This window comes from Equus asinus, chromosome 5 (assembly GCF_041296235.1).
Source record: "Equus asinus isolate D_3611 breed Donkey chromosome 5, EquAss-T2T_v2, whole genome shotgun sequence".
Lineage (NCBI taxonomy): Eukaryota > Metazoa > Chordata > Mammalia > Perissodactyla > Equidae > Equus > Equus asinus.
In genome coordinates this window covers 106,673,490-106,699,147 of record NC_091794.1, presented here as the reverse complement: position 1 = coordinate 106,699,147, position 25,658 = coordinate 106,673,490, and the positions used below count along the sequence as shown (strand labels likewise).

The 25,658-nt window shown below is 44.8% G+C and overlaps 1 protein-coding gene across 4 annotated transcripts in view; it reads right to left on the bottom strand.

The window, feature by feature from the left end:
• CLSTN1 (calsyntenin 1) overlaps positions 1 to 25,658 on the bottom strand; it is a 74,177-nt gene that overhangs the window by 8,998 nt on the left and 39,521 nt on the right. For 2 of the 4 annotated variants that reach the window (XM_044769640.2, XM_070511140.1), the window contains exons 2-10: positions 24,688 to 24,810; positions 14,802 to 14,831; positions 13,442 to 13,637; positions 11,667 to 11,875; positions 10,132 to 10,281; positions 9,843 to 10,028; positions 7,626 to 7,874; positions 7,137 to 7,258; positions 2,497 to 2,659 (exon numbers count right to left, since the gene is read on the bottom strand). In XM_044769640.2, the coding sequence (XP_044625575.2) occupies positions 2,497 to 2,659; positions 7,137 to 7,258; positions 7,626 to 7,874; positions 9,843 to 10,028; positions 10,132 to 10,281; positions 11,667 to 11,875; positions 13,442 to 13,637; positions 14,802 to 14,831; positions 24,688 to 24,810 (1,428 nt within the window). The remainder of the gene's footprint in view (positions 1 to 2,496; positions 2,660 to 7,136; positions 7,259 to 7,625; positions 7,875 to 9,842; positions 10,029 to 10,131; positions 10,282 to 11,666; positions 11,876 to 13,441; positions 13,638 to 14,801; positions 14,832 to 24,687; positions 24,811 to 25,658) is intronic. The other 2 variants (XM_070511139.1, XM_070511141.1) reach the window with 1 other exon arrangement.

The following is a 25,658-nucleotide window of genomic DNA, read 5'->3' as shown; positions in this document are numbered from 1 at the left end:
CAGCTCCCGACCCTGCGTTCTGAGCGTCACACCAGACGGGGGAGGCACACCCCCAGTGACTGGGGACAGAATTCCCACTTCCAGACCATGCTGAAGGAGCTCTGCTGCTCCTCTCGGCCCCCAGGCACAGGCCCTGCACCGGAGCTGCAGCAGCGTGGGGACGCACCGGGGCGAGGCCAGGTGTGTGCAGGTGAGCCGGGAGCACACACAGCTGCTCGACTCCTTCAGGACACACCGTGAGAAATGACGTTTCCGTCGATGGTGCGAAGCTGCTGCCAACAGCCCAGGCTCTCCATGGCGAGAGTGCAAGGAAAGTGATTTCCCATCCACTGAAAGGAACAAAGGGGATCTTTCTCCCTGTTAACTAAAACTTTAAAGATTTGTGTTTGGTTTGGGAATTCAGGCAGATTTTTCTGGCTCAGGATGTTGAGAGGGCCACGGTAGAAAGAGATGAAAAAAGGTAACAAGTGACCACCATTTGACGGCAGAGGCACTGTGACGAGATCAGGAACCCAACACAGCAGGGTGGGCCCTGAGGGTTTATTTTAACCCAAGCAATGAAGCTCCCAGAATATAAAATAACATTTAGACTTGCACTTGTATTTTTATTCGAATTTTTAAATAATTACTCAGAAACTGTTGTTTAATTTGGGAAGCAAATTTGAACTGAAATTTTAAGAATAGCAACTGAAAACCCTCTATATCCCTAATAATTTCATCCTCATTCCTTGGTCTCACGTTCGACTTTCTCATGGAGGAACTGTCACCAAAATTAAATCTGGGGATTTGCTGAAGACGTTCACTCCAAAACACTGTCTTATTCCGTTCCATTTAAAAGGATCTGCAGGAAAATTATGAAATTTAAATTCTCCTAAAAGCAGCAAAGCTATCTTGGGAATTAGGCTCTTTCATAAATTTCTAACCTGACTGGAAGTACAATGTTTCCATAGGGAGGGGGGAAAAAAGTCTGTTTTGCAGGTTCACGTAGTGACGGTGACACCCTGAAGTGACACAACACAGAGTCAAGTGCAAGGGTTAAGGGAGGTCTGTGAACCTCAAGGGCAGACGGAGGGGTCCGTGAATTTGGACAGGAAAAATTACATGCTTACTTTCATTAAGTTCTGAAATCTAGCTTTCCCTTTGGTTATAAATGTCAGCTAACAAACCACAGTCGGATTAGCAGAAACCAACTCTGTCACCAACAGAAATCACTGATATTCTCCATCATGCCATATTGCCACAGACATCAGCATCGTCACAAGCCCCTCACCACTCTGAAATCACGGCACTTACTCGACCTGCAGCCAAAGCTTGTTCATGTGTGAATAAAGCAGCACAGGGGTTACTATTACACAAACTGTCTTCTAGAACTTTTCTTTTTTTTTCTTTTTTTTTTAAGATTTTATCTTTCCCTTTTTCTCCCCAAAGCCCCCCGGTACATAGTTGTATATTCTTTGTTGTGGGTCCTTCTAGTTGTGGCATGTGGGATGCTGCCTCAGCGTGGTTCGATGAGCAGTGCCATATCTGCGCCCAAGATTCGAACCAACGAAACACTGGGCCGCCTGCAGCGGAGCGCGAGAACTTAACCACTCGGCCACGGGGCCAGCCCCTAGAACTTTGATAACAGTATTTCAATTTAATTGGTCACCTTTGAAAGTATTTTATTTTATAGACTAATAAGAAATCATCCTGAGAAGGAGCCCATAGGCTTCACCAGAACACCCAAGGGCTCACGGCACAGAAGAGGCTAAAAAGCCCTGGTCCCGTGGGTCAGAGCTCGGGCCGAGTACACTGACCTCAGGGGGTCCAATCCCAGCGCCACGATTCACCAGCAAGGTGACCCTGGGCTTGCTGCTTCTCTGAGCCTCAGTGTCTTCAGTTATAAAATGGGGATAAAAATAGCTTCTACCCCATAGACTTATTACAAGGATTAATGAGACAATGTATGTAAAGACATGGGCACATGCCTGCCCCTTAGCACCAATAAACGGTACTGTGGCTCTGTGTTGTTATCACGGGCCATCCTGGTCTTTTGGCAGAGACGTCACAGAATCGTCTCCACCTGCAGCACCTGTGGAAGTGCCCCCAGCACGCTGTCAGTCACTAAGTGCTCTGGAAGAGCCCCGGGCCGAAGCACACTCTCATTTCTGCGCCTAACTGTTGCCTCTTTGTTTTCGTCAACTTTCCAACACACAGATTAACTTCTAAAATAGCTCCTCAGTTCCACTCTCCCTCTGTGCCACGCTCTGCGGCCCAGGTTCCCGGGCAGGCGCTGGCGTGTTTTGGTCCTTTAACACGACTCTAGTGCATGCCACAGGTAGAGCTGCCCTGGGGCACGGCGTCAGCAGTGTCCCCAGAAGGCTATGCCCAGGAAAAGGAATGAGAAGATAAAGGAATGAGGGTGAGATGCTGAGAGGAGCCTGTTTCCGCCAAGAGAGCAGAGAGGATTATTCAGCTCCTGCAACTCGGCGGGAGAGGGGTGCCCGTGACCCTTACCTTGCCAGCAAGCCCCAACCACGAGCTGAGTTTCGATCTTGGATGGATGAAGCGGGTAATCTTCAGTCACAGAGAAGGGCTCGTGGGAAACACCGTCCACGTAGAGAGTCACCCTTGGGATTTCCACGTTGAGGACGTAGTGGTGCCAGTCCTCATCGCAGACCTGAGAGGCGAGAGGAAGGGCCAGAGTGTGGACTGTCCACCTTCCCTCTCATCAGAAGACACAACAAAGAGAACAAGACAACTGGACAAAGAGAACAAGTCACCATAACAAAGACCTGTCTTCCTAAAAGGGAAAAGTTTTATTTTTTAAAGAGTTCTTACAATCATTTATTTATTTATTTATTTATTTTTTTGAGGAAGATTAGCCCTGAGCTAAGTGCTGCCAATGCTCCTCTTTTTGCTGAGGAAGACTGGCCCTGAGCTCACATCTGTGCCCATCTTCCTCCACTTTATATGTGGGACACCTACCACAGCATGGCTTGCCAAGCAGTGCCATGTCCGCACCCGGGATCCGAACTGGTGAACCCCGGGCAGCCAAAGCAGAACATGTGCCTAACCACTGCGCCACCAGGCTGGCCCAAGGAAAAGATTTTTAAAAAATCAGCAAAATACATCTCACCCAACCATACCTCGCCCAAAAAAGCTGAGGCAACAGCATCATCTCTAGGACGTTACAGATCAGGGGCACTGCTCACTCATACGACAGGCCCTCGAATAGGGAGCTGCCCAATTCTCTTCTGCCAAGAGCATAACACCAGGAAATTCTTCTATCGGCAGGCTCGACACCCAACCACTGAGCTGGCTCACCCTGCCAAGTGGCCATTCCTTCTCTGGGTCAAAATTAAAAATACCTCCAATTGCAGAATAAGGCCAGTGTAGTATTTTCTTTTTCAAATCAAAGTTGAGGATTTAAATAAACATGAACACACAGCTCAGACGGCACGCCAAGTGGGACTGGGTTCCCTCCCTGTCATGAACGGCCGTCTCCCAGTATCTCCCCAGCCGGCAGGTGGGTGTTGCTCTGCAGTCCCAAGGCCCCACTCAGGCCTGGCATTCCCTGCTTTTTGGCTTTAGAGGAAGAGGCAGACAGTCAAGAATAGAGACAGGTAAAGAAAGAGATGCTGTGAGATGAAACTTTAAAAAGTGCATGTTTAAAAAGCTCACCCCATTTATGTTTAAATTCTAAGAAACTGAACCAATGAAAAATTGAGAGAGTAAACAGACCATCCAAATAAATGAAGAGGTCACCAAGTAGCCCCAAGAGAAAAGCAGCTGCTCCCAATGTTTGTCAGAGAACCAATTCAAGCCTCTAACATTGCACATGTTTGTTATACATGCAGAATATATGTATATAATACATATTTCTAAACAAAGGAATTGCACAGTAAGTCACTTTTGAGACAAATAAAATCTTAATTTTAGTTCAAGTCTCTATTTCAAACAAGTTCTGTAATGCAGCTGCTTCAGAAAGCAACTGCATTCCGCCCCCAGTTTTTCAAGTATTGTGGGTTCCTAGGGGACTAGTGGAGTACCATCGTAGTTAAGCATCAGTAGTATTTGGTCAAAATTCATGAGCAGATTCTGAGAAGACAGAAGTAGAGTGTATAATTGTCTCATTTCCCTTGAAAATAGGGCAATTCCAAGAGTGAAACCTAACCTGCAGACAACACGCCCAGTGACACTCGGCGACAAGGTAACTGCAGGACCCCGGAAAGGAGAGCAGGTGGAGAAAAGCAAGGGGCTTCAGATCCAGGAGAAGCCAGGGGGCGGAGGCCAGAGTTCTGGAACACTTTATGAAAGCAACAGAAGGGGAGGGGGAGCCCCAAGGCTGGAAAAACAGTCAAGCTGCCCAACCCTCTCTTTTGAGAGTATAGGAAAATAATTTCATGTAAAAATGAGGGGGAAAGGGACCACAATTCAATCCCATATGGAGTTTTTAAAAGAAAAAAGGAATTAAGAGAATAACATTCCTTTAGACAAGGAAAGGCATGCCTACAAAAGAGATGACAACATTTCAAAACATGCTGAAAGACATTAGGAAAATGACCCAAAATATAAAACAGCATCATTCATAATTAGAGCAACTCAGACATGAGTGACAAAATACAGGAATGAATTAAACAGAAAGCGACAGGTAGAGAAAACAGGTAAAGAATATCACAAAAGAGAAGGGAGTTCCCAAAGAAGAAAACCAAAGCGATGGAAGAGAATGCTAAAAACTGTAACAGCAGCAGTCAAGACTCTCCTGAAATACCCAAACACCTGAAACTATACACTAAAAAGGGGCACTCCACATAGCTGGGAAACAGCCCCAACTAAGACATACTCATAAAATTAACTGACTTAAAAAAAAAGAAATACATCCTTTGGTCACTTAAAAAAAAATACCAAGTGTTTTAAAATGGAAAGAAAATCAGATTGTTGTCAGAGTTTAATAGCAACACTTTACGTCAGAAAACAATGGAAAGGGGCCGGCCCCGTGGCTGAGTGGCTAAGATCTCACGCTTCGCTTCAGCGGCCTGGGGTTTCGCTGGTTTGGATCCTGGGTGCAGACATGGCACCGCTCATCAGGCCACGTCGAGGCGGCGTCCCACATGCCACAACTAGAAGGATCTACAACTAGAATATACAACTATGTAAAAAAGAAAACAATGGAGAGATCTATTTTCTGTTTTTGGAAATCTTAAATATGAGCCAGAGTCTTTACATGCAGCCAAACTGACCTTCAGTATAAAGGCCACCGACTACTAAAACAACATGTAAGAACTCAGGACTTCTCGCTCCCCTGAGCCATCCCTGGGAACATACTTCCTACAACCCAAACGAGCAGACACCGAGCGCCACGAGAACTGGTGGTGCTGGGCATCGACAGGTGCTTAAATCACAGAAAGAGAAATAATCAGATACGGAGCTTAAACAGCTCAGGAGCATACACACCCGATTCTAACCAAGCCTTCAGATCCCACTACCAATTTACAGGATATCAGGAAGACAGTGGAGCACGTTCAGTGACACCACAGGGGTGCCTTCAGCCAAATCTTAACTATAAGAAACTCTGTAGGACGAAAAGCCTGATTTCATCACCAAATAAATCGCAAGAGAGAAGAGAAAAATCTATAGATTAAAATAAACCAACTGTATAATATCAACCAATCACAATGTATGGCTCCTTATTTGGATACTGATTCAAACAAATTGTAAACATAAAGACATTTACAATTTGAAATTTGACCCATGGACTAGGTACCTGATGATATTAAAGAATTGTTAATTTTTTTAAGATGTGAAAAAGTACGGTGATTAGGCTTATCTTTGAGAAACATGTTTCATTATCTCTACAAAGAATGAAATGCTCTATGTGGGATGTGCTTAAAATTTATTAAGTAGTTCTCGAGGCGGTAACAATTTATTAATAATGAGGGGGAGTAACAATGAAACAAGCTTGACTGGAGCTGATCATTGTTGAGGTCAGGTGAAGGGTACATGGGGTTGGTCTTTAGGCTAATCTGTCTACTTTTACATATGTCTGAAATTTTTCAAAATAAAGTTTTAAAAAATGTAATCAGAAGAAATTAAATATATAAATACAGACTATGGTTACTATTAACAGAGCTGTACCTAAAATGTCTACCTATGTCGCAAAAAGTTTTTGCTGAACTATACCATTCCTGAGTTTCTTTAAAAAAAGTATAATAAAAGTTTCTGAGAAATAAATGATCCATGTAAATACAAATTACATCAGAAAGAGATGAATCCTACCAGCTGGACAGTCACTTCATCTTTCTACCATTACATACTTTTTTTCTTTCTCATTTAAGCTCTTACATAGTTATCTATCTTGTAACCGTTTTAGACAATGTTATATTTTAGCAACCACAGGCATATAACAATCTATCAGCTCTGCCCACTAACTCCATGAGACAAAGAGAACTAAGTCCAAAGGGTTCCTTCTTGTCCCAACCCTAAATCAGGAGGAGAATGATCTGCCAGGATTTTAATGAAAAGGCTTTCTCAGTTTACAGCATCCCTCCTTTCCTGTACCATCAATTTTTTTCACAATACCTGCTTTTTGTCACAGCAACTGCTGGGAAAGCAGCCTTGCAAAGACACGGTGTCGTCGAAAGGAACAAAACGTGATCTAATGTCAAACCTTAAACTCCCTCAAGCCAGCAGTCCAGGTGGTGTCTGAAAGATGTCAAGACTGCTGGTTCCTTGAAAAGTTTAAAGATCCCGTGGCACCCCCGAATTCGCGGAGGCCCCCCAGGATTCCTGGCACAATTTGGGAGTCAAGGCCTTAAATAATGAATAGACAAATATAACGACCTCAGTCTCAATTTTTAAGCAAGTGCTGCTTATTTCAACAAATATAACACAGTATCCAGAACACAGTTTTGAATATAAAACATGATTTCTTTATATTAATATTTTATGTATAAAAATACATACATGTAAAAAAACCCTTAGGCTTTCAGTGGAAAGGAGTTCAATGGATAAAATTTGCTATCCTATTACCCACAGACACAGAAATCAAACAATCATGAATACACACTGGCCCTAAGCGGCTCTTCGTGTGCAAGGCTGCAGTGCCTAGCTAATCTCTGAAAAGATCACCATCAGTGGGCGATCCATTCACTCACCTGATTCAACTTCCAGTGGAACTCCGCAGGCTTGTATTTCTTCTCTTCTGAAGGATCCTGACGGAGGAGGAAAACAAGCCGGCAGCCGTGGACGTAGAGGGAGTAATGGTGCCGGTTCATATCTGCAAAGAGAAATCCTACTGGTAAATCGCCAGCTTAAGATCCAAAGGAGAAATAAAAGCTATTCCTTTAACGAATTGTAAAGACACAGTTTTATCAGCATAAATGAACTCTCCAGTCGGACCAAGGCAGTCTAGAAACAAACACACTTGGGTTTTACTGAGAAGCATGGCCCAACCCACTGAGTAAAACTAACCACTGCCCAAACACCAGGCGGCATCTTGAGGACAGAGTGGCACAAAACACAGAACAATGTATGCAAACCAACCAGCCTGAGGGACCCGTTGGGGAGGAGAAAGGCGCCCCCCCTTCAAGGACCACAGCAGCGGACACTGAAGGACGACGCCCTTTCCAGCAACATTACCCTACCTGTCTTGTCTGAACTGCAAAGAATCGTCTCCTTCTTCCTGCCAAAAGGCCCGTGCCTCATCCACACAGAAATCGTTAGCGGCTCTTTCGGGTTGATGGAAACGACGCCATCTGGGATCCTCACTGCCTGAGTGCCATTGAACTCGAAGACCTGGTCACTGTCGTGGCCGTTGTCAGTGGGGAGGCCGACGGTCCAGTTCAGGGAGCCGCCCGGGGAAGGGAGCAGCTCTGCAGTGCCAGACACAGCGCCTTAAAGAGCACACGACACTCAGCATCCACTGTGTGAAGGACTTCAAGGCGTGAGCCTTCCAAAGTCACACTGACATATTCTACTTCTCTTTGGTTAGACAATTTGCTAGTTCCAGTTTACTTTTCCTCAAAAATAAGGGTTTTTACAACAAAAAAATTAATAAATAATAACCATGGATATTAAAAAGAAAAAAGAAGCATTACCTGTAATCCTGCCCCAATATACCCACTATTAACATCTGCATATCAACACTTCCAGTCCTTTCTTTATGAAGATATACATATTATAAAAATATGTGTATGTATGAATACAGACAAATGACAAAAATGGAGGCCTGCGGTGTACATTCATACACACACTCCCATTCACGGTCTTCTATAGGTTAACTTAAAATGTCTGAATAGCATTCACTGCACAAATACACCATAATTTACTTAACAGATCCCCTCCCTGGTGGACACTGAGATTGTCCCAAATTTTTTTCTATGATAAACTTTGTCTTGATGAAACCTTTGTGTGTCTATGATTATTTCCTAGAAATGGGATTACTAAGTCAAAGAACATGAAAACTTTTTACAACTGTGGTTATGTACCGCCAAGTTCAATTTCTTTGAAATCTGTACACAGAAGACGACTCTGCAAGCTCTCCCACTCGCTTGGTCCTTGACTTCTCTACTCCCATCTTGGGAGCAGTAGGACTTGGCGGGAAGAGCCTGAGCCTTTGAGTAACAGACGACATTGGTCCAAATCCCAGCTCTGCCACTTCCTGAAGTGTGACCCCGGGCAAGCGACCTGTAAACACGAGGTCACTACCACCTCCTCCATAGGCCTGACAGGAAGAGTAAATGAAGTGACACATGTGGAAGGACCCAGCACACAGCAAGCATTCAAATATGAAATTCTTCCCAGCTTTAAACTGTTCTGCTGAGAAAATGTTCATTTGAAACCATAAAAAATAAGGGCATTATGAGAGAGAAGATAAGGTTCATACATTATACCTATATAGACAGTTTAAAATAGAAACCGTTCCAGGCCTCTTAAGTTACACATATTTAGGTACATGATTACGAGTATCTGGACTCAGAGTCATCACACACCTGAGTATACTCATCAACGGATGACCCCACAGAGAATATGCTTTTTTCCCTTTTGCTTATCCACACAGGACAATTTCCAGTTATGTGAGGAAATCGGCTGCCTAAAGCCAACTGCTGTTATCAGAGTCATGAAAAGACAGAGGAGGATGCAAAATGCTCCCTGCAGAGCCGTCACTGAGCAGCTCTTGAAACACAGACCCTTCTGGTTATGAAGAGCCCACTGAAGTTACTGGTATTTCATCACTGGCCAAGTAGGACAGTTTTAGCCTTTTCCACGAGAGGCATGCACACCTCGCCTTTACCTCACTCAGAATAACAAGGAAAACACCCACCACTGACGGGGAAGCCAGGGAGCCCAGCTTTGGGTCAGATTGGCATCACTCTGCTCTCGACTTCTCCACACAATGTCTGTGGTGGGTAAAGTCTGCAGACTATGCATTACATGGCAGTATCCTGCGTTTCAGCTTTCTACTTCATGTTTGCCAAAAGCTATTGTGTTACCTATATTTTTCCCTTCAGTCTTTAAATAAACATCTCATTTCATTTAAAACCCACTCTACTTACATGATCCCTATTTTGCTGATTCCCTGTTAGAAAAATACTTCATATCAGTGATTCTTAAAATGCACACACACATAATGTTTTGAACCAACTCTTAGGGGTTTATGTAGCCCCTGAAGTCCATCCAGTAGGAAAATTAGCCCATAAGACAGTGACAGCCATTTCAGAGAGCCAGTCTCTGTTTTAGTTTGCCATGATTACGTTTAGTGTAATTATGATTTAGTTATGATTGTGAACACCAACACACACACATGCCCATTTGTAAGCGTCTCTCGCCTTCACTGAAAACGGCCGGCCAGGCCTCCTTACCACAGAGCCGGTGAAGGGACTTCTCCGAGTAAGTGTCGCGGTCGCAGCCTTTGCCGATGTGGCCGGTCTCCAGCTCCACCGTCGCCTGCACCGAGGCCACTGACTCATCACACGTCTCCAGGTGGACATTGGGGAAGAGGGCCAAAGCGCCCGTGCCGGGCTCATACTCAATCCTGTTGTTCCATCCTGCACAGCCCACGAACCGGGGTGGAAAGAAAGGAGGAAACGCACACGTCAGGTTTCTGTGGGATGAATGTTAACAGGTGGAGAACAGGAGAAGGAAGCTCACCTTGCCACCCAGGGGTGCAGGTGGGTTTAATGCTGATCTTCACCAGAACATCTTCTGTCGCTCTCTTCTTCCCGCAGTCGTAGGCGGTGACCGTCAGCTTATATTGATGTTCCTTTCCGTAGTTCAGCTTCTCTGTGTTTTTTATGTAACCTTCCAGAGGAAGACAACAACAGTGAGAACCCAAACCCACGCTGTTTTGGGGTTCCACTGTCCTCTGCTCAAACACAAATGCATGTGCTTTCTCCCCTGCAAATACTGACGGGGAAATAAACTCATGCATGAAGTAATTAACACTCACTCTGGTGTTTCTGAGCTTGAACACACACTAAATCCATCTTTAAGGATTGTTTACGCAGAGGTATGAGTCCACAATTCAACCTTCATTTATTCTTTTACAAGTTTTTTTTTGTTTTATATTTACTTTAAGATTTAACAGTTAACATATAAGAGAATAAAAAAGATAATTCAAATACTTCAAATTTTAAATGCAACATCAAGATGCATTAAATACTTCTTGTTAAAAGATTTACTTTGTTAGAGAAAGAGAGAGAAATATCCTACCCCAAACCACCAGAACAGAAGCTGGCTTTCTGAACATGAATACACATGTCTGCAGAGTGTGTATAATGTCCATAATCTCATCAACGCTTCTGCACTGCGCATTAACAACAGACGCTCTATCATCATCGAGAAGCCATAACCTAATCAAGAGGCTGAGCTCTAGAATGAGTAGATTCTGTTCGGCTACTAAGGATGGGGGCGCGTCTGACAGTAAGATATAAACCTTCATCTTCAAGATGAGGCAGAAGATTCAAATCTAATGGAGAAGAGAAAATGAGACGAACTAAAGGTCAGTCTTATTGAGATGCATGCTGAGTGAAAGGTAAGGAGATAGAAAATAAGCCCGTGCTCATTAGGTGGGGGATTTCTATTAGACTTTGGTGGAAAGGAAAAAAAGGACGGCCCCCAAGGAGAACATAAGACTTTTAGGTGCCAGAAAAGGGGCTTTCAGGAGACAGAGTAAAAACTTAAATGTGAAACCTTCACCCCATGTTAGGTCCCTGCTATAGACTGGACGTCTGTGCCCACTCCAATTCCTATCTTCAAGTCCAACCCTCACTGTGATGGTCTTAGGAGGTGGTGCCTTTGGGAGGAACCTAGGTTGAGGTGAGGTCATGAGGGTGGAGTCCCCAAATTGGGATTAGTGTCCTTATAAGGAGGAGACCAGAGCGCTCTCTCCCTGCCACTGTGAGGACATGGCAAGAAGATGGCCATCTGCGACGCAGGAAGTGGGTCCTCCTCAGACACTGAATCAGCCAGCACCTTCACCCTGGACCCCCAGCCTCCAGACTGTGAGAAATAAATGTCTGCTGTTTAAGCCAGTTTATGGCATTTTGTTATAGCAGCCTGAACGGACTGAGACCGTCTCCATCCGTGAGTTTCACTGACGTGCAGACACAGTTTGGGTTTGAAGCCAATCGGCTTAGACGGGGCTGCCTGCCCTTGGGAGGGAAAGCACGCTCCTCTGTCCTCACCATCTTTGTCGACAGCGAAGGGCACGTCCGGAGTGACGATTTCGTAGCTGCAAATCTGGCTGAACTGTGGGGAGCAGTCCGCGTCCACGGCCTGCACCCGCACAATGCTGTCATACTGCCTCCCCTCGACCACGGTCGCTTTGTAGGACTTCTCCTTGAATACGGGCGCGTATTCATTGACGTCGTTCACCTGAATGTGGACAGTTGCTCTGAAAGAAGGAAAAGAAAAAGCTGTGTCTTTTGTTTTTTACCCAAAGAATAAAACTCTGCCCTATTTTGAAGTTTCCCTTTTCTGATATCTTGTCTTATTAAAGTCTTAGGATGGAGATTTTTTTAAAAAACTGTTCATTGTTTTTCATTTAGGGTGGAGACAACAGAAAGTTCAAATAGGAATTCAGGTGGATTCTTTCACGTCCTACGAATACGGCAGCTAGTAAAAAAGAAGTAACATAAAATAAGAGACGCGGATTTTCCTTGACAATATAGGACAGGGCAGTGCAGAAGGGAGATAAACTAGATCAGATATCTGTTTGCTCTCTAATGAAAAAGTAAAAGATAGGGGCTGACCCGGTGGTATAGTGGTTAAGTTCGTGTGCTCCGTTTGGGCAGCCCGGGGCTCGCAAGTTTGGACCCCGGGCACGGACCTACACACCACTTATCAAGCCATACTGGGGCAGGCGTCCCACATATAAAAATAGAGGAAGATGGGCACGGATGTTAGCTCAGGGCCAGTCTTCTTCAGGAAAAGTAAAACATTTTGTCGCAAAATCCAGAAAAAATTAGAGCCCCAGGAAGAAGAGGTAAGAAATAGAGATAGCAAGGAAGGTTTGCTACGAGTGTTAGAATGCATTCTGTCCTGCTTCTAAGGAGCAGAGACCATCAGTAACACTGCTGGCTACCATCCATTGTTGACACAGCAAATGAAGGACCTCTGTGTTGCCCTCCCTGGCAACCCTTCGCTGCCACGCTCCATCTCCCCAGCTTGGGTATGAGAACACTAAGGCACCGGCAGACCTGGCCACACAGAGAAAACTGCAGGGCTATGGATCAGGGCGTGTTGCTGAATCAGACAAGGTCTCTGACGGAAATAAGGTCTTTTTCAAGGAAAAAGAGGACTAGCACACTGTGTAAAAAGGAAGAGGAGTGATTCATCGGGACTCAGCACCAAGACCTTCCACACCCCAACGCCATCTGTCCATCCTGACCCTCTCAATGGGCTCTGTGACATCACCTCACCCACGCACCCCTCCTTCCTTAGTCCATGTACTAAGCAGAAACTGAGACTCAACAAAATGAAATTTGCCTAATGTCAAGGGGCTCCTAAGTGGTGGAGAAAAGGCTAGAATTCAAAATTTCTGTCTTGTCCAGAGTCTCCTCCATGACACCAGTAGGTCTCGACTGGCAGGAAGGATATGAGCACACCTGGGACAGGGCGCAAAAGTCAGCTTTCTTTCAGCTGCACAAATGAATTTGATGCCCTCAGAATTTACAGAAAAAAGTAACAAAGTATCTTCCTTCAAGGTGGGCCTTAGTTTCTTTGAGTATTTGGTGAGATAAAATTACTCATTCATTCATTTATCCAACACCCGATATGTGCCAGGCTTTTGCTGGGGGCCGTATATAAGGATCTCTGATCAGAGAGCCTACAGTCCCACCGTAGACAATCGAAAACCATGGTCTGCCTCCTATTTCAAAAACACACAAAGTTTTGAGGATGGGGCAATGGTCACACCCATTTTCTTTACATGCACACGCTCTCTGTCCAGCCTACTTACTTATGAGACTTTTTCACGTTGGCACCGTCGGGTCCCTTCCCGCAGTCGTAGGCCTGGATGGTGAATGTGTAGTCTTTCTGCAGTTCACAGTCCAGTTTCTCTTTCGAGCGAATTATTCCCTCGCCAGTGGATTTGTCCACTACCACTGCATCAAAGGGGACATTCTGCCCGTGAATTTTAAATCCACAAATCTCACCTAGGGAGTCAAAGCAGCGCAGGTTAGAACCTCCTGCCACATAAACCTTGGGCACATTCCCCTCCACCCCCAGAGAAAATAAATGACAACAATTCGGCAGCCAGGGGTTTAGAGGGTCTGTGGACAAGGCAAGGGCACTGTGCTTTAACAGGGGGTAAGTTCTGGGGCTTTAGTAAAAAGAAGCATGTTCTGGCTTTCCAAGCAACTCGTTTAACTTTGCATCCACTCATGCAGGAATACAAAAGAGAGAGAGAGAAAATATAGACAGGCATTTCACAGGAGTACTTAGGACAGCTCCAGGGTAAAGTAGTCTCATTAGCAAACAGCCAAGGCCTGATAACACGGAGAACCGGCCCCAGCTCCGGCCGGCCGGCAGCGGTTTGGATTTGGACCAGAGAGAAGGCTAAAACGCACAGTTAGGTGTTGAGAGAGGAAGAAGCGCGAGATATAGGTTCAGCACCGTAATTACAGAAATTCTGTCAAAAAAAAAAAAAATCGAAAGAAACAAGTCTTCCTGTGCAATGAGCCTGGCTAAAATTAGGGAATCAAAATAAACTACTGAATGAGAAAGGTAGAAATACCAACTTTTCAGGCATCCATTTCAACAGCTATCACCTGCTATTAAGACAGTTTCCACCACGGGGAGGGATTTGCCAGACTCCCTTTGTTTGGGACTTCAGCCTATCAGACCTGAGAAGGAAGCCTGCCTGGGAACTTACGGGCATCTCAGCTGGCTTACAAGCTTCGTTAGGACTTTAACTTTAGTTAGCTTTCCACTCCTGCTCAGGGGAGAACAAATATAAATGTTTTGCTGTCTATATAAAACTTCACAAAATGTATTTCACATAAAAATAAGAGTGAACTCTTCCAAAATTACAACTGATAGAAAATGGCTACACAGTGAATCTCTTAAGTTTAATTTAAAAAAAAAAGTACAGTACTTCCTATAGAGTTCAAATGGATGTCTGATTTCCAGATATTTCTAACCAAGGGTTTGGTTACATACAATTTCCATCAACATATTTAAAAATAGAAATAAAGTAGGAGAATAAATAGGGATAAAAGAGCATGACAGTTTCTTCTGTTTAAGGGCTGATTCCCAATTTTATAAACAAAGTTAGTGGGTTAATATTCATAAGAGGGATAGAAAGAACCCTTTATCACCTTCTTTGGTGACTGTCACCTCAAAACTCTCTAAAGGGAGAAAAGATAAACCCATGTCAGTCATACAGGAAAGAATGAAGACGGAACAATAAAGGAAAAAAGTCAAAGATGCACATTACATAGAAAAGCTCTGACATAATTAACAGTAAGCTCAGTAACCACTTCTATAATTGCCATAATAGCAAAACTGGATCTTCAGTAACAATGTATCTCTTTGAATCCAACTTACCACGAAATTACACTAACCCACAGATGAAATGCCTCTATAAAGTTTCCTAACACTTTAAGGTATGTTAGGACTTCTCTTTTAATGAACACTTTGATGACAGCAGTTTAGAAGCAAACCTGTTATTTTACAGTTCTCGGATTTTCATGTTCAAGCTAAGTTCCCTGGCTGGATTCTGGTAACATTCAACTTATCATGAGATTTGATGAAACACATTTGGAGCAAAGGGTTTTAACTCTTTGTTCTTGAGCTGAACAAATAACAATGTTTCCTAATGTGAAGCACCAACCAAGGCAACAAATATAAACACCCTTCTAGTGGGACCTCCACTTAAAGGTGAACTGAACCCGATTCAATACTCAGTGTAGCCATGCCACAGCCATCACTGTTTTTACCTCGTGAAAACACTGTTCTACCAAGACAATGGAAAGCCTGCTTGACCTCACCCAACTGCCACAGAGGAGCAGACAGGCGAGGAGGTCAGCAGTCCCTCGCCCCACACTCAGTGGTGCCTCACTGGGGCCCCTTCTCTCGCCCAAAGGTAACAGAGCCTGAATTCCCTTGCTGTTTTTTTAATGGTTTCACCATATACTTGTATATCCCCAAACAGTGTTGTTGCGTTTGGCTTGTTTTTGAGGTCTGAAGAATGTTATCACACGGTATGATATGCTTTCCCTTCAAGCTTGTGCTTCTAACATTCATCCATCCTCACTGGCATATGCAGCCATAGATTATCCACTTTCACTACCACATACAGTGAGAATCCAATGGGTTAAAACAAGTAAAGTGCTTAAAACATTGCCTGGCATAAAGAAAGCACTCAACAAATGTTTGCTATCACTGTAATTATTTCCCATTGTGTGAACATACCACACTTCCAGTTTTTGTATTTATGGACAATGCTGTAAAGGGTCTTTCCATCCGTCTGCTGCACAGACAGTTGCTCTAGATCTGCGCTGCCCAACACCACGGCCATGAGACACGGGCTGTTCAAAGTTCGTACTAAAATTGAACACTAAAAATCCAGTTCCTCGGTCGCAGTGGCTCCATTTTAGGTGCTCAATAGCACACATGACTAATAACTACTAAGTGGAGAATGCAGAGACAGAACATTTCCATCATCACAGCAAACCCTACTGGACAGCACTGTTCAAGAACGGGTGGGCCAATCCAGCCTGTGCATGTTTTTGAACGCCCTGTGTGCTAAAAATGGGTTTTACCTTTTTAAATATTATTTCATGACACAAGAAAATTACGTGAAATTCAAATTTCGGTGCCCGTAAGTAATGTTTTATTGGAAAGCAGCCATGCTCACTTGTTCACGTCCTGTCTAGGTCCGCTTCGCACTGCAGTGGCAAAGCTGGACATCACGAAAGAGACCCCATGGTCCACAAAGCCTGAAACATTGACTATTTAGCCCTTTACAGCAAGTTTGCTGATCGCTGCTCTAGAGACACTGATGAGCAGCACTGCTGGGTACCAGATACGTCAAATTGTTTTCCAGAATGTGCTAATTCACTATATTATGTTTACACTTTTTTGGTGTACATTAGTATTGCATAACACATTTTAAAGTAAGTCAAGTTGTCCAGCTTTAATTCAGAGAAAATGCCTCAGTTTTTGACTTGGAGTTTCCTGTCCTAAGGAGAAAATAGTGAAGCAGCTCCCCATTGTCTGACTGACATAACTGGCAGGGGCTGCGTGGGCTATCCTGACAAAGGCCAGTGCGTGGGTAAGCGCAGATCTCAGACCCTGGGATAAAGTACCTGATCTGGGTAATGCCGCCTATGCAGTGCATTGTTGAGTAAGGGGTTAAAGCACTCATCATTCAGGCAATGGCCTGGAGATTGTTTCTGCCCATGAGATTATCAGGAGGAGCGGACTGCCTGCCAATGGACATAAACTCCCTAAATTTCTCCTCCAAGATAGCAGGCTTGCGGGGGCGGGGGGGGGGGGAGTTGTGGAGAACCGGAGTACAGGAAGCACTGGGGTGTTTCAATTTTAAACTTCAGGTGTTCGGGGAAGGCTTCATTGATAAGATAATGTCTGAACAGAAACCAGAGGAAACTAAGGGAGCAAGCCTCATGATTATCTGGGGAAAGATTCCAGACAAAGAGAACAGCAAGTGCAAAGGCCCTGAGGCGACCTGGCCTGGCTCAGAAACAAGCAGGTCTATGCTGCTGGGGTGGCAGAGCAAAGGGGAGGACAGTAGATGGTTAGACAAAGACAAGTAACCTGAAGCTACAGTGGCTATTGAAAGAATTACAGCTTGTCCTCCAAGTGGGAAGGAAACGACAGGAGAGTTTTGAGCAGAGAAATAAACACGGCTTATATTCAGAAAGAATCCATCTGCCTGCTGTGCCGAAAATAAGTCTGTACGAGGACAATGATGGTTACCTGAGTAAATGTAGGCGCGAGACGCTGAAGGCCAGAACCAGGGGTACCCGGGGTGGGAGAAGTGCTCAGATTCTGGGTGTGTCTTGAAAGTGAGGACAAGCTGTGGGATTATGATTGAGAAACTACCAGGATGCAGTTTCAGCCGATGTGGGAGAGACGGTGCAAGGAAGGTGTGGAGGGAGGAATGGGAATTCACACTTGAGCTTTGAACGTGCATCTGCATTACAACTCGTTAGGGGATAGCATCTCGAAGGTAAGACTGTCAAATATAAGAATAAATTATTTTGAAATTCATGTATTTCCAGGCTGCTCTCTACAAGATGGAACCATTTAAAATGAGAACAGCAAGAATGTCAGCTAGTATCTTTTCCACATATCCCCGCCAATTGTCAGTACTTCAGTTAGCTACGTGACTGGGATGCACCAACAGGATTTGCTGCCTCAAATCCAGGGGTACTTATGAACTTGCTGGGCAGGCTGGGTCCTTTCGCCTTGACTCACTTAAAACCCACCTCGCCAGGTGGCAGCTTGACACGGCACGAGCAGCAGGGGCTTCACACTCCAGCAGACTTGGGTTTTCGGTACCAGCCGCGTGACCCTTCATGTCACTGCCAAGCCTGCTGAGCCAACATCTGCGGCACAGGCGGCACGCCACTTCACGGCTCCATCTATTCACCGCACCTAGGACCCTGATTTTAATGAGGAAGACAGAGCTGACTGCAGCAAGGCGAGGAGCAGCAGAAGAAGCTAAACCCACTGCAGCATCTCAGATGAGAGCTGATGAGGGCTCAGCAAAGGCAGTTTCAGAAGGAAACATGTAAGGGGTTTTTAGGATAGACAGAACCGCATAACCAACTAGATAGAGAGAGTGAGAGCCTGCAGGAGTTCCCTGGTTTTTGGCTCACAGTGCCATTTAGGGAACTGAGGCACAGAGACACAGGAAAAGATGGGAGAAAGGCAATGTGCTCAGGCATCTGTCTCATTTATCCTGCCAACTTCTTGCTTATTTGCTGGAGTATTCTTTTTTATTTCCCTAGGGGAAGATTCGCTCTAAGCTAATATTTGTTGCCATTCTTTCTCCTTTTTTTTCCCTTCTTTTTCCCCCCACAAAGCCCCAGTACATAGTTGTGTACAGTTGTAAGTTCTTCTGGTTCTTCCATGTGAGCTGCCACCACAGCATGGCTACTGATGGACGAGTGATGTGGTTCCGTGCCCGGGAACCAAACCTGGGCCACCGAGGTGGAGTGCACAGAACTTTAACCACTAGGCCATCAGGGCTGGCTCTGCTGGCATATTCTAAAGCTAGACACTATACCACTTCATTCATACAAAACTCACTAGATATCTCTAACATGTTTTCTTTAAGATAATGAAAATAACATTACACAGCCAAGAGAATTAACAATTCAGATATTTTCATAGTGAGTATCCTACTGCCTCTCAAATTACACTCAGTTTACAATCTTCCTCCCCCAAACCAGGGGCCAATTTCTGTCAATGAGGCCCCATTCTCCCACGAACTGATTTTTTAAACTTTAAAGTTGCCACTGATTCATTCTTCTTCCCTCCCTCCTTCGCCCTTGCACTAGAGTTCTGTTACACATCTGACAATTACACACAGGCAGTTACACAGTGGTCACATGCATTAGCTGGAGTTATATCACGGTGATATATACACAGAAAAGGGTGCCTCTCCCCATTCGCACTCTCAGTCTGCTCTCCTAGACTCAGGCTTCTCTCAACCTGTGCAAGGAAGGACCTCGCAAAATCACCTCTCATATTCTATTTTCTTTTTTTCTGCCCCTTCCCGCTCAATTCAGACCATGTACCACTGCTCTGCCAGGTAGGTCTACCTGAAACGCTGCTCTCATCAGGTTTGAAACGCCCCACCAGGCCACCGGATGACCTCTCTAGCTCTGCTAGCCTCAGAACGGACAGAATCTTTCCCTATGTCTCTCCCCTTCATTCCCCTAAGATCATCTAAACCAGTCAAGAGGAACTTTACTAAAGAATTTTTTTAAAGCAAAACATAAAAATCTAAGATAGGATGAACCCAACAAAGTATAGATTTGAGTTCTCAGCATCCCAAGTCATGTCTGGGGTTCTCAGCTGACACTGATTAGCCCTCACTTTCCTCATCCATCGCTTTGAGACACCGCAGCTTCAGGCTGGCCTTGCATTCTTCCTAAATCTTCCTCCAAATCTGAGTAAGGCCTCAAACGACACCGCTCTCCCTCAGTGAGGGGGGCGTCTCCAACCTATCCTGCAGTCTCCCTCCCTCTACTCTCAGGCCGTCCCGCCCCCGTATCGCACTCCTTATGGAGGTCGTGAGTGCAAGCAACAGAGATCCACTCCAGCTAACTTAGGCAAACGCAAACGGGACTTCACTGAAAAATCATCAGGAACCCACGGAACTGACTGCAGGCCGGAGAAAGGGACTTGAGAACAGCAAGGAACCAACGCAGCTTGAGAGACTAGGAAAGAGGCGCCACAGCAGCCCCAAGCTCAGCATCCAGGACAGACGCGTACAACCGAAACCGTATTAGCATCTCTGTCCCTCTGCTCAACACACACATTCCAAAGAGGGAGCATCTGGCCAGCCTAGCCTGGGTTGTGCACACACTTGGCTGGGGGAGGTGGGGTGATGGGTTGTAGACCCACCGATCTACACCTAATGCAAAAGAGATCCAGGGGCTCTTAAGAAAGGAAAACGGACACTCGCTGCTCAGTGCCAATGTCCCTGCTAATCCAACTCTCATCACTAACCCACTGTTCTCTTCTCGGCCTTGGCGCCCGTGCCCACCAGCTGGACATCTAGGCTGACCTTTATTTTTGGTGACTTTTGGCTTCCTTGCTTACTGGTACAGGGTAGTTTCTGGGACAAGCTAACATGTAGCTCTAAGCAGAACAGTTTCTCAAGATCCCTTAAATATACAGTGACAACCACCACCCACCCAAGGGTTATGCCCTCACAGCCTAAGCACAACCACCCAAGCATGACGCCCTCCAACCTCCTCCTGACTACAGCAATGGCTCTCAAATTTCAGTGTGCCAAGAACTGCCCGGGAAGCTTGTTAAAAAGGTGGTTTGCCAAGCCCCATGCCCAGAAATTCTGATTTAGCAGATGTGAGGCACAGCCCAGGAATCTGCATCTTTAATGAAAACTGCCAGATCTTTCCAGTGCAGACAGGCTGCAGTCTATGCTTGAGAAACTGGCTCACCAGTGGTTTCCAAACCTCACCAGCTGGTTAGGGATTTCTTAGGCTCGACTTCTGGAGGTACAGACTCAGACAGCTGCACTCAGTGCAGGGACCCAGTGATGGGACGTGCTGTTAGAAAACCACATGCACAGTAACATCCCATCTACTCAGCTCGGGAACGGCCACCACGTGGCCCCAAGTTGACCTCCAACCCTCTGCTCCTCGAGCCGCATGCCACACAAGCTAACCATTCACCTGTCTCTTGGAAGCCCGTCCAGCTCCCACCTCCCTTCATGGCCAGTGTAAATTCCCCCCGTTCTTTACAGGAGCTCGAGCCCTGCCCTGTGCAGTCCCTCCCTCAACTCCTTCAACTCATCATCTTGCCTCTTTATGAACTCCAGTCCACACTGCCTGTTGCCACTCTCACTTGACCCTGAATTATAAACTTCCTAGTCCCCTGATTAACTCTGTCAATGCTGGTTTTGCTTTCCCACCTGGACTATCAATGTTGAGAACAGGGACCAAATTTTATGCTTCTGCATATTCTCTAGAAGACCTAGCATAGTTACCTGACATTTAAAGATTATTGGTCCCAAACCTCCCCTGGAGGCAACCGCATCCAAAATGAGTTCACTCGAGTCAGTAAGTGTTAATATGAAGTTTCTGTCCTAACATCCAGATACCTACTTAAAACTGCTACTCAACTGATTATTGCCTTGTATTGGGCTGAATCACACGAAACTTCTGACATTTCATTTTTTCAAATATTTTGATATTTTCAACATTAAAAAATGGCAATTTCATGTGGCTTAACTTAATATATTCAACTCACTGCTGCAAACACATTGTCAGGCCAGTTGCATAGGCTAAAAAAGCAAAACTGGGGGTGACGTGGGGTAGTCAACCCCATCAGCCATGCCCAAGGCACATGAGTCACATATGTTACAAAGCCTGTGGAGAATGTGTCATAAATCTGAGTTGGTTCTAATTAAATATCAAGGAAAATAAAGTTACTATTCTTGCCCTGAAATTTCTTTTGGATTCTATTTGTATCGTAATTATTTAATCTTGTAAAATATCCATACTCAGTGTGGGAAGGCAGGAAAAAGAATGCTGGAATGAAACACCTAGTAAAGAGAAGAGCTTTCAAAAGCGGGGCGGGGGCAGGGCTGTGGGGGTGCTCAGGCTTCTGACACAGGCAGCCAAGGAGGAGCATTATGAAAACGGCAACAATGTGGCCTGCGTGCACGGTTCAAGCTTTTAACTCATTAAATTTTTACATAAAATGTACGATATATTTTTTTTACTCATATCCACTCAGGCTTTTAGCAGATTAAAGAAAAGGGGCTGGATAGGGATTGAGTTATTTTAATTTCCTAAAATACCTGACAAATACCAAGACTTTTTTCTCTTAGTTTTCCCACAAGAAAACAATCTGGGCTGGAGCCTGTACACACAACATGAATTTCTGATAAATGACAATTTACAATGCGCTTTGGTGACTAAGCTTCCAACATCATGCAGGCATTTACTGCAGAGCTTTGACAAGTAAGCTCCGGCGATCACCCACACACACACACGTCCTGTGACGGGGTAAGACAGTGCATCAGACTGTTTACGATGTCTTAATATCCTGAGAGCTGACACAGGGAACCTATAATCCAGGGTGGACTCAGACCGCCTGGCTCGAAGGCAGTGCTGTCATTTGTGGGGTTTGTGATCTTGGGCAAACTCATCCATTCTTCCCACAAATACTCGTGGAGCGTGAACTCTTCCCAGGCACTGGGCGAGGTGTGGGGATTAAACAGAGAACAAGGTGGCCGTGCTGCTGACAGACACCCTCGGAGCCTCCGCTTCCTCATCTGGAGGACGGGGATGCGAGGGTACCTTCCTCACAGGATTGTTGGGAAGAATCAGATAAAGAAACCTCTGTAAAGCCCTTAGCACCACCTCTGCCACGCTGTAAGCTCCATAAACGTCACCTGCGGCTGCTGCCACCACCATGGTCACGGTGCTAAATTAAATTCAATGTCATTACCAAAACCAATCTAAGATCAAAATAAGGCTCCAGATCTGGCCTCTGCCTTACCCCCAAAATTATGTAAGTAACAATATTTTTTAAAGATTCTATTATTAATAATAAGAGCAGCAGCAAACACTGTACATGGCACTTACTACGTACCAGCTTTAAGTTCTTCATATTTATAAATAAATAAGCTGATATTCCCCAAACCCTACGAGGTATGTGACATTACAATCCTCATTTTACAAATGATGAAAGTAAGGCAGAGTGATTTTAGGTAATTTGCAGAAGGCCACACAGGCAATAAGTGGCAGAGCCAGGATTCAAGCACAGGCCGACGGGCTCTAGGGTCTGCTACAGCCTCATGGGGGCAGTGCTCTGAGTTGTGGCTGGATGGGTACCACGGCAACAGAAGAGGAGGGAAGGAGGGAGGGGGGAGGAAGCCGGGGAGGGAAAGGGGGAGGGAGGTGCTCCCTTCCCCATGTCAGGCAGCTGCTGACTTCCTGGGCAGAAGGATGAGGACCACACTCTAGTCAAGAGTATGTGAGCATCACTTCCACTCCCAGGTGTGCACCCAAGAGAGAGGGAAACCTATGTGCACACAGACTTGTACTCGAATGTCCACAGCAGCACTAATCATAATCGTCACAAAGTGGCAACAATCCTAATGCCATCAACTGATGAACGGATAAATGCATGAACTGTCAGAAACGTGTATGTCCACTCAAAACATAAGCTAGATGCTCCCATTAAAGTTATTTACACAGCACTAAATGTCACTCATAAGGAAGAACTGTACATTATAACCAAATGTGGTACATATGGGGGGGGGGTGTACATAAACATCCGAAAATCTACTTAGTTACAGAGGAAAGCAATATGTAATGCTAAAAACGATTTTAAATCTAGGGAGGAAAAAACATTGCCTCAGCTGGTAGACAAATACTATATGTGTGTTCAGGGCACGAGTGCTTCCCCTACCATCCATCTAACTGGATTTTTCTCTAAAAATCAATAAGTAAAATGAATTGGAAAGGTCTGTCTCTTCCACTGACTCAAACAGCCGAAGCTGGTTCGCAGGTTACTTTCTTGAAAATGGGATGTGGCACTTGACCAGAATGAAGGACAAATTCATTTTTTAAATAAGCTCTTCAGAAACAACCTTGCGTTCATTTTCTCAATTTACCAGAGCAAAATTAATGTGTGATAGGAGCTACACGAGTTAATCGAATTTTTCTTATTTGTCCCTAGGCAAACAGAACACACTCTTTAATATAAGAAATTTTGTTCTGGAAAAACATCGGGCAAAAACTAGTCTTTAAAAATTAACTTCACAATGTCAACTTTGCCTCCGAGGCAAGGAAAGGGTCCAGTAGCACATTTCTGCACACGACACGAAGCAAGAACAGTCCTGATTCAGGAAGTGCTACTAAATGTGAGCAAAGTAGAAAATCTCCAAAGCAATCCTAGAGTTGTCGCTATAGAAACACTTAAGGTTACAACCTTATGAAGTGACTCAAGTTAAAAATATAGCACAGGGAAAATCTAAACCAAAAGGATTCCTCTATGTAGACTGCTCCACGTTTTCAAATAAGACTTTCGAGGTCACTGAAACCCAGACAGGGCTAGGCAAACCTTGAGCTGTAACTACCTAGACCCTGCCGCTCGAGGACCCACAGCAGCAGGGACCCAGGCCCGCTGTGTCCACATCTGTATTTCAACACGGTCCTCAGGCGCTCTGCACGGACACTAAGGTTTGAGACACACTGGTCTAGAGGTCCTCTTCTGGTTACATCGAGCAAGGAAGATAATGATGCAATTACATAGTTTGCTTTTCAACAACGAGTACAGGCTTTTTTTGGTCAGGTACCCCAACTATTAAAATGAAAAGGAAAAATCGTGGAACATGGGAGCCACAAACAACCCTTAGCTATCAAGACATTTTTCAGAAAGGCTCAGAAACAATCCGAATGGAATGTGTGAGAAGTGCTTCCCACCCGGTCCAGATTCCTCAAGAGCAAACAGCAACCACGTGTGTACCTGCAAAACGCAGAGGCGCGTCTTTATCCAGGGCAATCAGCGGAGGGTCGAGAAGCACCGTGTTGTCATTTTCTGTGACTATGCCATGATAGGTGGGCTCAAGCCATGGCTTGTGCTTGTTAACTGCATTTACAAAAAGAAAAAGAAAGGAAATAGATGAGGTTAGAATTATTATTTTAAACTCAATGGTTTTTGAGGACCTACATCTATCATTAAAATAAACTCTCATTAGTCTGGAAGGCAACACTTGTATTTTGTATTGCAAAGTTTAGTATCAAGACCCAAAGGGGATGACATTCTAAATTCTAAGCAATGTAGAAATTATCTGAGTCCACGAAGCAACCAGAAATAAGAAATAAACTGCTCTAGAAATTGAAAGAAAGAAAACTCATGGCCATAGACAAATTCACATTATCTTTTTTCAGCCCATCCCAGAAAAGTTACAAAGAAAAATGTTATTTGTTTATGACAACAATACAATATTAATTATGCAAAACAAACGAGATTTATAAATATAAAATTACAAATATAGGGTATTAAAAGAAAACTAAACACAAAAGTTCTGAACACACAGTGTTTAGAAATAACCCACTTTGGGATCAGGTGTCTTGGGGTTAGAGTCCAGGCCCCTCCATTATTCACAGTGTGACCTTCAGCCCCTGACATTTTTTTTTTTTTTTAAAGATTGGCACCTGAGCTAACAACTGTTGCCAATCTTCCTTTTTTTTTTTTTTTCCTGCTTTATCTTTCCAAACCCCCCGTACATAGTTGTATATCTTAGTTACAGGTCCTTCTAGTTGTGGGATGTGGGACGCCGCCTCAACGTGGCCTGACGAGCGGTGCCATGTCTGCGCCCAGGATCTGAACCCTGGGCCACCGCAGCGGAGCGAGCGAACTTAACTACTCGGCCACGGAGCCAGCCCCATGTAACTGATGTCTTAATTTCCTCCTGTGTAAACCAGGACACCCCC